This window comes from Pan troglodytes, chromosome 10, assembly GCF_028858775.2.
Source record: "Pan troglodytes isolate AG18354 chromosome 10, NHGRI_mPanTro3-v2.0_pri, whole genome shotgun sequence".
NCBI classification, from domain to species: Eukaryota; Metazoa; Chordata; class Mammalia; order Primates; family Hominidae; genus Pan; species Pan troglodytes.
In genome coordinates this window covers 87,042,627-87,056,951 of record NC_072408.2, presented here as the reverse complement: position 1 = coordinate 87,056,951, position 14,325 = coordinate 87,042,627, and the positions used below count along the sequence as shown (strand labels likewise).

The 14,325-nt window shown below is 34.5% G+C and overlaps 1 protein-coding gene across 3 annotated transcripts in view; it reads right to left on the bottom strand.

Annotated features, from left to right (window-relative positions):
• OTOGL (otogelin like) overlaps positions 1 to 14,325 on the bottom strand; it is a 189,058-nt gene that overhangs the window by 112,922 nt on the left and 61,811 nt on the right. For all 3 annotated transcript variants that reach the window (XR_010148372.1, XM_016923914.4, XM_063786933.1), the window contains exons 12-19: positions 11,983 to 12,089; positions 11,581 to 11,706; positions 10,207 to 10,315; positions 9,210 to 9,256; positions 8,588 to 8,733; positions 7,314 to 7,437; positions 5,773 to 5,950; positions 1,697 to 1,821 (exon numbers count right to left, since the gene is read on the bottom strand). Coding sequence is in view for 2 of the 3 variants with exons in the window: in XM_016923914.4 (XP_016779403.3) it covers positions 1,697 to 1,821; positions 5,773 to 5,950; positions 7,314 to 7,437; positions 8,588 to 8,733; positions 9,210 to 9,256; positions 10,207 to 10,315; positions 11,581 to 11,706; positions 11,983 to 12,089 (962 nt within the window). In the remaining variant the exon portion in view is untranslated. The remainder of the gene's footprint in view (positions 1 to 1,696; positions 1,822 to 5,772; positions 5,951 to 7,313; positions 7,438 to 8,587; positions 8,734 to 9,209; positions 9,257 to 10,206; positions 10,316 to 11,580; positions 11,707 to 11,982; positions 12,090 to 14,325) is intronic.

Here is a 14,325-nt window from a genome sequence, read left to right as displayed (position 1 = left end):
CCTTTAGAATCTAGATCAGAGTTATTGACTTTTGTCTACTTATTTTCCTTTCTTTGGGGATCTTCCTGAATTTACCTATTTGAATTTTTTTAAAAAAAAATCACAGTTCATGGCAAAGCTAAAAAAAAGTTAATATCAAATATATGTATGCACGTACATAGCATGTGTGTGGTTTAGGGTGCATGTGGGGAAGTTAATGTGGGTAGTTCACAGGCTTATTTTCAAAGACAAGGCAAATATCTCAAAATATAAATAGTCTATATATCCAGTTTAATATTTCAATTTCGTATATGTGTATATTTAAAAGACATGGGATATGGGAAGAAAAGTGATAGAAAATAGAGCAAAATAGCATATAATAAAGGAGGTAACTAAAGAAATGACCACAGGGAAACTGAATTTATCAATTGAACTCTACTTCAACTTTAACATGTTATTAAAAAATAAAAAGTAAAGTTGCTACAATATCCAGGAGGAAACCAAGAAAGAAACAAACCAAACAAGAGTAGTTGAAGGAGGAGGAGTAGATTAGTTGAAAGTTGGGGACAGAATGGAGGAAGGTATTGTTAAATGGGAGTGAGATTAAAAGTAGTCATTCATGAAACTAAAAAACTCTAGTCTAGCCGTGTTATTATAGATAAGAAAAATGATCAAAGAGGTTAAGAAACGTTTTCAAGTTTAAAAGCTGGCTTAGATTTAAAAAAGACAGAAAGCACAAAGAGCAAAAGTATCTTGTGCTCTTTCCAGCATACCAGAATCCTATATTAATAATAAAAACAATATGGCAATCAACAGAATCCTCCCAACAACCACCACATGATCCGTAAACTGTGCTGGCTTCTTATGAATGCTCAACCAATATGAGTAATGTATTTTTAAAAACTACATCCAAATAGTGAACTAGCCAAGATGATTAAAGGAAAAAATAAACTTATAAGAATATTTAAGCATGTACATTAATTTTTTCACAATTATATATATACATGTGTATGTCTTGTATATATCTTCTATCTGAATATATACATGTGTATCTTCTATCTGAATATATACATGTATATCTTTTTTATTGCAAAGTGAACTAGACTTTAACATGGTTTGCTGGGGCTTTAGTTTTAAAAAATGCAGCCAAAAATTCTTAGCATGTGAGTTGTCCTGTCATTGCAAATTGGAACTCTGGAGCATGACCATCTCAAATTGTTGCCCACTCAATGGCACAAAGCCTCTTTGGATCACTGGCTTCCTGCTTATAAAGCCATAATATATGCTATGAGTAGGGCTCATGAGCAATGAGTAATGAGATGGTAATAACTGACATCAAACATCCCTGGACAATCACAGCATTCTCAGAGGATTCCTAGAGGCTTTTCTTTAGTATTTAAAGACTCTGAAAACTCCCAAATGCTAGTCCACATCTGCAAACAAGGGATTTCTAAACATCTAAAATAAGAAAATTTATGAAATAAAAATAGGAAATAAAAGCCACTGTCAGGTTTTTAAAAAACAACCTAGATTACATGAAAAGACATATGTAAAGGCATAATATTAAGCAAAAAAAATACACAAGGAATGGCATTGATTTTACCATAATGGAGAAAATTAGAATTTAAACTCACTATCTAATTTTATAAAATTATAGTAATACATAGAACTTTTCCCTAAGTTTACAGCAGAAAGGAAGTTTACATGCAAAACTTACTGTTTTGTTGATTGATGTTACAGGGGTCCACCATTGGGACATGAACAGGTGCAAAACAGGTAGAAGAAACTCTCCACGCATTTGCGTGAAGTTGTGGTGTACCTTCTATCATGCCTGATGGAGAACTAGAAAGCAAAGACAATGCTCATCTTCATGTATCTCTCATTCATTTGTTCATAACTTTCAGATATTTAAATAAGAGAATACTATTTTTCATAATGTACAAGGAAATCTTACAGCTTGAAATTTTCTACCAGTTTAAAAAAAAGTACAACGATATTAAGCTCCATATTATTGACATTTTGCAATGTGCCAAATTGTAGACATACATGATTTTATTTAATCTTCATCTCAAACTTATAAGAAAAACATCTTTTATCCCCATTTTACAGAGAAAGCAAAGCAGAATCTCCGAGAAATATTAAATTACACTAAGCTGCTAAGTATCAAAGTCACAATTCACAGTTCTCCCTGACTTAACCACATACACTCACACAACCAAAACTTTAGCATGTGTGTGGTTGAGGGTGCATGTGGGGAAGTTAGTATGGGCATTTCACATGATTTTTTTCAAAGTAAAGACAAATATCTCAAAATATAAATAGTCTATACATCCAGTTCAATATTTCAATTTCCATTATGAGATCCGAAATATCAAGATTCCATTATGAAGTGGGCAAACCAAATGAAAAACATCTATCTTAAAACTACAACAGTGTTTAGGAAACAAACACACAATTCCACCCCCAGCAGCCATTCAGATGTATTCATTCATCAACCAACATTTATTAAGTGACAACCCCTATTGGACAATGTGCCAGACACTATCAAAACTTCTTAGGAATCAGGTTGAACTAGATCTCCTGCAGGAAGTTTTTGACCACACCACAATCCTGACTGTGTTAACTCCTCCAATATGGCTAAGTAGAAGAGTAGGCATTATCTCAGCTTTCTCTAGTGTCCTTATAGATTAACTATTTTCACTGGAGCTGCTCAGCAGAGTGACCGAGAGAGGACAAAAAAAGGGAGCAATGCAAGCCATTTCCTTGTCCCCACCCTTTCGTCCTTCTCTCCTTTTCCTATTCCTCAAAATCAAACTAGCCCATAACTGTAAAGAACTGCAACAAACACCCTAGTACAAAATCTCATTTTGCTTATTTAAGAACACTGAGACTCAAAGTAATTGCATGGTTTGTGCTAGTTCATTTCTTCTCATTCTTTCCCCCTTCCTGCTCTCTTCACTCCTCTGAAGGACAATAAAATAGGTCAGGGTGACAGGTCAAGGTTTCCAGGTGGAACTGACTTAGAGCTTGGCTCTCTTATTTCATTTAGTTTACCTTAAAACAATAAATTTTAAAAATAGAGCTAAAATGTGGACTTATTTATTGTCTTTCATTTTATAAAATAACCTTTCAGCTCACCATAGTCGACTTATTATAATAAGGCATACAAAATATGTTTTCAAGTAATTAATATTTTCTATTCCGCAATGTCTGCATATTCACATTAACCTTTGTGAAGAAAGAGTTTTAACTACTTAAGTTGGAAAGCTAAACACTGTTCACAAGTTATCTCTGACTCCGAAGTATCATCTTGCACTCTTATCACACCTAAATGTTTATACGTGGCGGGGACTGGTGCCTTAGAAAGAGGCAGACAGATCTGCCGACTCTTAAACATTGACTGCTGACCCATTGTGACAAACAAAGAAGAGAAAACAGGATTAATGTCTTTTCTGAACATCATAGCCAAGCCACTTAATGTAGTTTCTGCTTCTCAAGTGTGGTGAAGATATCAATATTTTGACCTACAAATAAATAAAACAAAAAACTGAATTACCTAAAAACAAGGTACAGGAAGACAAGGAGACAAGATAGAAGAAATTAAAATTTTTTAAATTTTAAATGCCAGTTCCCCTTGCCCATCCAAACTATCTTCCTGATGCCCCACTAAACATTCTATCTCAGTTCAATTAACTGTCCACTATATGTGAGGTTCTATGCTAGTTCCTAAGAATACAAAGACCAAGGACATAACTCTTAGTCTCAAAGCCCTAACAGATAAACAAGACAAGAAACCAGACAGATAAACAATAAATTTTCATAGATAATGCATTGTCAGATTTAACTTTTGAATGCTCAGGCAAATAATGTCTGAATTGGGGTGAACAATAAATGGGAGGTCACAAGAAAGATGAGGAGCAGGAGAGAACCCAAGCAGGAAGGAGGGTACGGGCAAGAATGTTTTTTAAAAAGCACATATATTTTATTGCAGCACTATTTACAATAGCAAAGACTTGGAACCAACGCTAATGCCCATCAATGATAGACTGGATAAAGAAAATGTGGTACTATGCAGCCATGAAAAAGAATGAGTTCCTGTCTTTTGCAGGGACGTAGATGAAGCTGGAAACCATCATCCTCAGCAAACTATAACAGGAACGGAAAACCAATCACCGCATGTTCTCACTCATAAGTGGGAGTTGAGCAATGAGTACACATGGACACAGAGAGGGGAGTATCACACACTGGGGCCTGTCTGGGGGTGTGGGGCTAGGGGAGGAAGAGCATTAAGACAAATACCTAATGCATGCGGGGCTTAAAACCTAGATGACGGGTTGATAGGTGCAGCAAACCACCACGGCACATGTATGTCTATGTAACAAACCTGCACATTCAGCATATGTATCCCAGAACTTAACATAAAATAAAAAATAATAATAATAAATTAAAATGTTTTAAAAAAGAAATGAAACAGTATTTGGAGAGTAGCTTCTCCATGAAATGTCCCCTGGCTGCCCAGCCCACAATGAACCCCCTATTGTTCTTCTAGCCATAATCACAAAGCCCAACACTTAATTTTTAGAATCACCTCAGCATTTATATATATATAGTTGATTTTTATATATAATAGTTTATTTATTTATATATATATAGTTGATTGATCCTTGCCTAACACTAAATATTCATTTTTTATTTTTAAAATTAAGGTATAGCTAAAAAAAATTATATACATTTACAGAGTACAACATGATGTTCTGAGGTATACATTGTGAAATGGTTAAATCAAGCTAATGAACATGTGCATCACCTCACATTCTTATTTTTTGTTGTGAGAACTTTTAATATCTACTCTCTTAGCAATTTTCAAGTACACATTAATTATAGTCATTATATAATTAATTGATCTCAAAACATCTCCCAAGCTTATGCATCCTGTCTAGCTGAAACTTTGTACCCTTTGACCAACATCTTCCCACACTCCCACCCCGACCCTTATCCCCTGGCAAACACCATTCTATAATACTTTGCTTCTGTGATTTCAACTATTTTAGATTCCAGATATATTTCTTAAAGGTTGTTATCCTCTCCTGATCTGCAACACAAAGCTCCATGAGGATGAGAACCATGGTCTACTGCTTAAATTGCTCCCATTGTGCTTTCAGCATGATAACAAGTGCACAAAGCATTTACACTAAATTATAAACTGCTTCTTTTCACACGTAGGTGAAAAGTACCTGGTCAATACAAGGGGTACAAATATGTGTTATTGCTTCTTTTCCAATGAAACACCAACAATCACAGTATCTAGCAAGATAATAAAATGTTGCTTTTTAGGTATTAATAATACCAAATGATATCAATATTTATAGAGTATTTACTACCACTAATGCATACTGATATTGAGGGTTTTTTGTTTGTTTATTTGTTTTTTTTAGGCAGCTATGTTTCAAAAATAAAATACTGTTAAGGTTGGTAGATGGCAGAGAAGAGAATAGCTGGAACAGTGAGCATAGCTGAGCCACACTGTCTAAATCCAAAGCCTAGCTCCACTACATGTGAGCTAAGTGACCTTGAATGATTTATTTGCTACTTTGAGGACTTGATTAGTTTCCTTATCTACAAAATAAACATATTTATCAGAGATTGCTATACATTTTAAATACGATGATCCATGTAAATCTCTTGGAATAATGACAGCTAAGCTATTATTAGTTAAGTAAACATTTTTAATGAATTTATATCCTTTAAATGACCAGTCATTAAGTATGTTAACTATGCAGAAATCATACTTACAGAAAATCATCCCTTATGTTGCCATTAAAAGTGCCACACAGACCTAATGTTCTTCTTTTCCATGCGCTAGTAAGCTGAATATAAATTCTTTCCCCATCTATAGCAAACAGAATCTTTAAACCAAATGTGGTTTTTAGAAGTATAAATAAGGATGACAGAGTTTGAATTTCAACAATACCTGCAGGAAAAGAACATACGTAAATCAGCTTTGACCTTCATAGACGGTGTTCTGAAATGCTAGGGTACACCACCAGGACTCTCTTCCCCAGATACCAGGGAAGGAGGAGAGGCAGGCTAGTGGTTCCTGCCTGTGCTTCAGGGCCAAATTTTTGCCACCTATGGCTGCCTTTTTTCCCTCCTATTCCTCTCCTTTCCTCCCTCCTTCCTGGTCTTCAGCAGCCATTTTTAGTAGTTGTTCAAGTCAATACATACTTTCAGTTTGCAAGCATCTCACAAGGAAGGAGGAAGTCCTTAGACATTTGAAATCCATTACCAAGTTCAGACTTTTGTCCTAAATGTTTTTTCAATCTGTCTTCTTCTCTCCATCTCTATCATCACTGCCTTAGATGACCTCCTCCTCATTCCTCACATGCCCTACTTTTATAACATCCTAACTCTTGTCCATATTTCCTGTCTAGCAACTCTCAAAGTCACTTCTACACTGTTGTCATAGTCATGTACCAAAAAAAAAAAAAAAACTTCACCTTAAAACCTCCTTAAAAACTCACCATTTATTTGGTTGAACCATGAGATTGCCCTCTTTGTACATAAAAATGGTCAAAAATGATAATTTCATATTTGATTCATATCAAGTTCAACTTCCCTAGCCTGACACCTGTGTAGCGTGAGCATGTGATTTGTAAGATAAATCAAGACATTTTTGAGAGTGAGAGTGTTATTAACAGCTATGCTGGAATGCAGGCATGAACAGGACCCGCCCCAGAAATCCACAATGTAAAATGCCTCCTACATAAGCCCTTCTCATCCTTACCTACATCCAGACATTCTCCTTTACCCTCTCTCTGCTGTAGCAAAACCAATTTAGTTCTGGTTCCCCCTAAATATGCTGCAAAATTCGACACCTCCTCGATCTGCATGAAACACTTTCCCCATCCCCTTCAACCCAGCAATTCCTCATCCTTAAATGCTCAATGAGACAATCATTGTACAATTACCCACCTCTTTCAGAAAACACTCCTGACCATTTCAGTACACCCCTCTCCAGAGCTGAGTGAGCTGCACCTCATTTAGACTCCCCAAAGTCTTTATGTATGTCTTTGAGTCTATCACATTTTATTGTAAGTGGCTGCTTGCTTGTCTCTCTTCCCTTCTGAAGTCTAGATCACTTGAAGTAATCACTAGGTCCCATAAACATAATCATCATCACTATCTGTAGCTGATGGCCTGATGACACATACAAACTCTATAAATGCTAGGTAGTCAGCCTAACATTAGGAAAAGATCCCATTTTGTTTGCGTGTGTTGTTTGTTTGTTTGTTTGTTTGATGTAAAGAAAGTACACCATTAGCATTGTTTCTTACCATTCAGGTTGAAGCCTTGGTTAGGACTAGTGAGAATTTGTCCTCCCCTACCAAGGGTCACTTGTTTGTTAAAATCATCCTCCAGAATCAGAGTTATAGACTGAAGGCAGACCAAGCCAAGATTCTGCGTAAAAATCAAATTATCAGTGCAAGGAATGGGAAAGAGAGAGAGCCATAGAAAGAGACAGGAAGGTGGAGATGGGAGAAAGGGAGAAGGGGAGAAAGAGAGAGGAGAGAACAAAAAAGAAAGAGAGTGCATATAAATTAGAATTTCTAATATATAAAAGCCTTGAGTATAAGTAATGTAATAAAGTAGCTGATATATAACCCGTTTTATGTAGCCCCATTCCTAATAAAATATAACTTTATATAGTACATTAATATATCATGTGTATACATACATTTTACTTAGAACATTAAAGTCTTTCAGTAAAGTACCAATAGTTATGTTTTCCATGGCATATAAAGTACCTCTCTAAATTCATTTAACTGGCGTATTAGACATAAAAAGTCAATAAAGCAAAGAACCAAGAGAATTAGACTTCTACACAGAAAGTTAATTCAGACTCTAATATATTACATAGAAAAAATAAAACTGGAAAAAAAGCAAATAAAGCAGTTCAGAATTTTTGTTGGAAATAATTATTTTCTATTAGAATAGAACTAAAAAATTAAATATTTTGGCAAAATTTTGACTACCTGCTTTAGAGAGATGAATGAAAGACCTAGATTTCTGTATTTAGAAATTATTGATGAGTTTACTATTTCAAGAAAAGATCTAAATAAATATTCCAATATGTTAAGAAATTCATCATATCTGTTTAGAATGCTATGAAACCAGTTCAAAACTGTCAAAAATAGTCTCTTTAAAATAGCTAGGTTGAAGCAAACAAAAAACTTAGATCCATTGTACAATCATGCATAAAATGTTCAAAAAACTATACATACAAAACTATATGTACAAAAAACTATACGTACTACTTTTTTAAAAAGAAAATGCAATTAAATATATAGTATTTAATCTAAGACATACTTGTTTTCACAGCTTAATATCTCTGAGATCAAGATGCGTCATGTAACCAATGGTATGTCATAGAATAATTATCAACACTTCTTTCTAATATGTAGAATAATGATGTATCTTAATAATCAATGTCATCTTAGTTTTAAGGAAAATAGCTATATCCACTCATGTTATCATTCTTAGTCTGAAATGAAGTTTAAGCAAAAATCAGTGAATCCATATTCCTCTGGTCATTTTGAAATATTCTTACCTGCTCACAGGGAGCTTTCTGTAAAGTAATCGTGAATTTATCTTTTCCAGTTCCTTTCACGAGGATGTATTGGCACATGCCAATAAAAGAATAATGTCGACCATCAAAAGTTGTAAAGTGAGAATCACCTACAACTGAGCATTGAACTGCCAAAAAAAAAAAAGAAAAGAAAACAAAGAAAAAGAAAAGGAGGTGGAGATAGAGGAGGAGAGAGAGGAGGATGATACGATTAGGTTAATCCTTTAAAAGCAGATCAACTTAGGGTAAATAATCATGCATCAAAACTTTGAAAATCTACTGTGTTGTATTTAAAATTTACTGGTTTGACAAACTTACTAGACTAAATTATATTATCCCATTTAATTAAATGTTTATAAAATGATATTTATTCCACATTTTTTATGTTTTATAACATTTACACTATTTTAATAAAGTTTTACCAAAGTTGCCCACTCAATGCTATCTACTTGTTCAATTTTCCATGTATCCTCTGAGTAATTGCATTTACAGATTATTGTAGCCCTTGGTATATATGAGATGTCTTCATAAAGATCAGTGTTATCTTTCTCCCCAATCTAAAGAAATTTGAAACATTCTCTATAAAAACATTTTAAAAAATTACCTGGACAGTCTTGCTCAGTGCAGTTCCAAACTCCACCAACACACACACTAAAAGAAATTATAAAAATATTAATCTATTGGCATAGAGAAACTGTATTAATGTTTGCATCAATGTATTGATTAATGGACCAAAATATATCATGTTTATAGGTTCAGAATAATCTGACTTTAAAAAATCTCTGCAAAAAATAAAATAAAATAAATAAAATCAATAAATAATAATAAAAAAATCATCTCTGCATAAGTTCAATTGACTGGTAATTTTGAGCTGGCTGGCACGTAAATTATTATCTCTTGTGTGTCATATGTAAAAATCACTGACTATGATGAAGATCAACAGGTATTAAAAAGAGAGAAGAGATCTCCTCTTATGTCAGATAAATTCTACCTTCCACCCTGACAAAGGTGTGAGTTTTAGAGGACAAAAGCAGAGTACCTGTAAAACGGAAACAGAATCAGCATCTGAGAATGTGGTTAGTTATCCTATTACATTTCAGTTATATACACAGACACCAAAGGGAAAAGTATCTGACAACATTTAGACCTCTGTTTCTTTTTAGGACTGTCCTGCAGGGATTTCATATTTGACAACAGTGTTAGTTGGCAAATTTAATATGGAATTCTAAATGTTTCTAATCATGGACCAAAAATTGGTGATCTGGAGAGGCATGTTTTATAGTATGTAACAGAGAAGCCCAGAAGCACCATCAAGTTCTAACAGTATGTGCAAATTAGTGATTACAAACGATAAGAAAATGCAACAGACTCATTATGTGGATATAAGATGTTATAGAATTACCAAGGTAAGTGATAAGAATTACATCATAAAAGGAAATACAGATGTCCCTTCCCCCAAGGAGTTTAAATAAAATGCAAGTTTTGTGTTGGAATTTGGGGAAGCAAATTAGTAATGAGTATATTCCTTTAAACATCTGTCATGGTAAAGTTGTCAACTAGCCAAGTACCCAGAAATAATTGGCTGCACACTGATCACATACCATTCAGTACATTCTTGTTCAATTTTTGAACCAACTGAATAAGCTAATCCATGAAAACCGCATGGGCAATTTTCCAAGGAGATGCAAGTCCCATTGTCCATTACGAGGCCTAATTGAGAAGAAATACACATCAAAATTTCAAAAGAAATAATAAAGATTGTATTTCTGGAATATAATAATTCAACCAACTTCTGTTGAACACCTACGCATGATGCTGGAAATACAAATTTCTTTACTTTCAGTGGGATTACTGACAACCTGACTCTCAGGCAGTAGCTACCTTAAAGGATCTATTTCAGTAGTTTTCAATTTTCTTATCCCATGACTTGCCATCAAAAACTCAAGGTTCACCATACAGAATAAAGGAAACAAAACAGTGTTTCCTTGCATTTGAGGGAGGAAGGGAGGGAAGGAGGGAGAAAGTACATTTTTAGTTTAGTTTCTGTTCATTCCAAGATGAGAAAGATTTACACTGTCACACAGAATCATAAAGAGCTAGGTACTGCTACTCAAATGTCCAAGACCATGTGACTGCGTTTGTTACTTCTCTCTGACAGGTAAAGGAGGTTGAGCCAGAATTTAAATCAGCCAAGTTACTAAGCACACTGTTTCATTCAGCTGACCTTTTTCATGGTAAGACTGTAGGAGAAAGCACTGACTTTATTTTGGTGCTTGGGCTTACATTCTGGTGCAAATGCCTTATCTTGTCATTGACAGGTCACAAACAGCTCAGACTAGCACTGGTCCGCCATACTTTGAGTAGCACTAACAGAACAATGAGCAGAGGCCAAACAGATCTGGTTCCAAGTAATCCTCACTCAGTTAATGAGGATATTGGGAAAATCACTTATCTCTGTGATTCTATTTTTTTAATCTGTAAAAATAAAAAGGGTTTGAGTAAATCCTCAGTGTTCTTTAGAAACAGCTATCAGTATAGCAGATTCATTCCTAATTTTAAATCCTACCTCTCTCACTTGCTAAGTTACTTTTAATTTCAAATATTAAAACTACATCAGTACTAGATTGTGCCAGAAAAATGTGAAGCCTTTCTCTCAAACTTCCTTTCCTTTTTTAAAAAGTGAAGATATATAAATTGTTAAATACCATTAAATATTGATCGAACAAAAGATTTCTCATGGGTAACTTCAGGACTATAGATTCCAAATTTCCTGGAAACTTTACAAAGTAATGAGCCTTTTATCAATGAAAAGTAGCCATTCCTCCTTGTCACTTCAAGGACCAACTTCTACAAGAACAGAAAATTGCAATAGGTCCAATGTACTGGGAAAGGACAGCAAAACGAAGATGTGATCCTTAGATCACTGGGTACTAGTTTCCATGAGTGCAGACATGGTTTCTTCATGAAGCACTTACCATCTGGGCAGTAACATCCATCAAGACAATGGAGATTGCTCCCAAGACATTGCTTCTCAAATGTGCAGGTTGGTGGACAACAACTGATACAGTCCCGATGGACAAAGCTATCATCACATTTATCAGCTAAAACAGACAAACAGGGGAGCTTAAGTCAACTTTATTAGCCTCTATTTCTTTTTAAAAATTATAATTTTATTTTTTACAAAAAATAATTTGCAAAAAATAACTTTTAATTGCAAAAAAATTGCATACTTGTTTCAAAAAGTATGCAAGTTCATGGATATCTCAATAACAAATCCTTGCAATTCATTAGTATTGAGTAGTACAGTAAGTTTTGAGTTCTAGGGTTAACCCAAAATTGGCAAAAGTACACAGGGCTTGGAAAATAAAAAAACATACTGCATGCTGGAAAGTCATCTCTCCAGTCTTGAATAGGGTAGCCAGCATGAGAGCAGGCTCTAGCATACTCAGTGGCTGCTCGGCAATAGGTTTCATCATCATCAGTTCTAGAAAGTGAAAAGACAGAGCCAGAATCACATAGGAAATATTGACAGAAACCATACCATTGAGGTCCTGATCCCTAGAAATGCTGAGTGCATGATGAATACTCCGATGTTAATTGATGTCAGCATATGTGTCGCTCATAATATATCTTATTAAGTACAACAATGCAGAAAACACATGAGCATGGGTCCCCAGCTAATTAGGCCTAGATAAATAATCTTCATCAAAGCATTTTAATAATTTTATCACTTTTCTTTTGAGTCAAAGGAATACTATAATGAAAAAGATTTATATTTTAATTATAACATTTTCCCCATAATCCGTGTATTTTTTCACTCACACACAAAACATTCCAGGCCTTTTAGAATTTAATAAGTCCTGTTAAAACAGATAAAATTCTACCACCACAAAAACAATAAATATGAAAGCTGTTTCCAAAAGATCATACTCTTGATTATCCACATACTGGAATAAAACCAATACCAATAATCTATAGTAATCAAAAGTATTTTAATGGTTCCTCAGCAGTTCTTGCAATAAGAATCCAAAACGTAGTTATTCCATGATGTATATGTGCCACATTTTCTTTATCCAGTCTATCACTGATGGGCAATTGGGTTGTTTGAAAGATTGAATAAATGGCATTTAACTTAAGATTTAAAAGAGGATTTTGAATTCTTTCAAGTTTAAATTACTAAAGCTAATTATTTTTATAACATTGCCAAGACTAAATAATCTTTAATTATTTTCTTATAATCACTTCAGGAGCTTCCCCCCAAAATAATTTCCTATTAGAGCTCTGAAAATTCCCAAAGCAGATTAACAAGGCACTTATCAAGTAAGCAGATTTACACCAAGGTAGAGGGCTTGTTTTTCAACCTAATCCAAACTCAAAATTGAATAGTTAAATATCTTAGGAGATAATGGTCTTAAGAATGCTGCATTTTGTGAGGCTTAACATTTTCAGTGTCACTATTGTAAAAGCCACCATCTCAAATTGCCCTTATCCTGTGCTACTGTAATGGGAGTCCTGCAGCTTATCTAGTCCAATCAACTGAACTTTAGAAGGAAAAAAGGACTGAGCATATAAACTCTAGAGGCTCAGAAAATATTCTAAACCTACAAATAAGAAAAGTCTTTTCAAAACAGTTTAGGCTAAAATTGCTAAATTCCTGGAAAGACATTACATTTATGATTTACCTTCTAATATGTGCATTCTTTCCTACATTAACGGTGGTTTTAAAAGTTAGCAAAGCAACTGAATATTGGTTTTCCAGCCCAATGCAACTATTACTATAATACTCACCATTTGTTGTTTATGTTATTCTAGGAACCATGACAGGCACATTAATATGTGACACCTCATGAAAACTCACAATAATTGGGCAAGAAAGAAATTATTATCAAGAAAAAAATTATAATTTACTAAGGGGAAAATAAGTTTATTTTTTCCATTTTGAATGATAACTTTAATAGGAAAAATGGGTATTAAAGAATCTTGGTTTTCACATCAATAGGCTTTGGCATCGCAAAATTAAAATCATTTCCTTGCTGCTGGGTTTGGCATTCTTAGAAGCAGAAACAGGATGGCATAATTCAAGGATTGGTGGAGTATCACACAAGTTCCAAGTCAAATGTTATCTCTTCCATGGAGTCTGTGTAGGCACTCTCTGATAAAGTTAATAGTTCTGTCCTCCACATTTAAAGCACTTTGAATTTAGGGCGTTGTGTCATTGTTAGAGACCTGTTTCTCTGCCCTATTAGAATATGAGTTCCTAGGACAGAGATCATGTCTAAATTTTTTCTCTTTCTCCAAGGAGTGACAAAATACTCAGCTCAGAATAGATACTCAAAAGATGTGTGTTGAATTGAATTCAATACACTATCATAACCCAAGCAGGAAATTAATCTGTGTTCAACCAATTCACATTTTCATTCTCATAGTATGGGACCCTTGTGATGCAGTCCCCTAATACAGGAAATGAAGAGAATCACTCATTTCCTACAGAATGGAAGAAAGAATGTAAATAGGTCTAGCCCTGAATGAAATATTGAGGGGAGTGAAAGGCTGGCTCTGGCAGCTTCTCACTTCCATTTTATCAATGTCCACTTAATTATAATGTCCTTCCTTTGTTATTACATGCCTGCTTTGTCCCTAAACCCAGCCTCTCTACCACAAAGGTATCTCTTAAGGTGTCAGCTGATTTCAGCCAGCACAAGTTGCTTCTCTATCCTGCT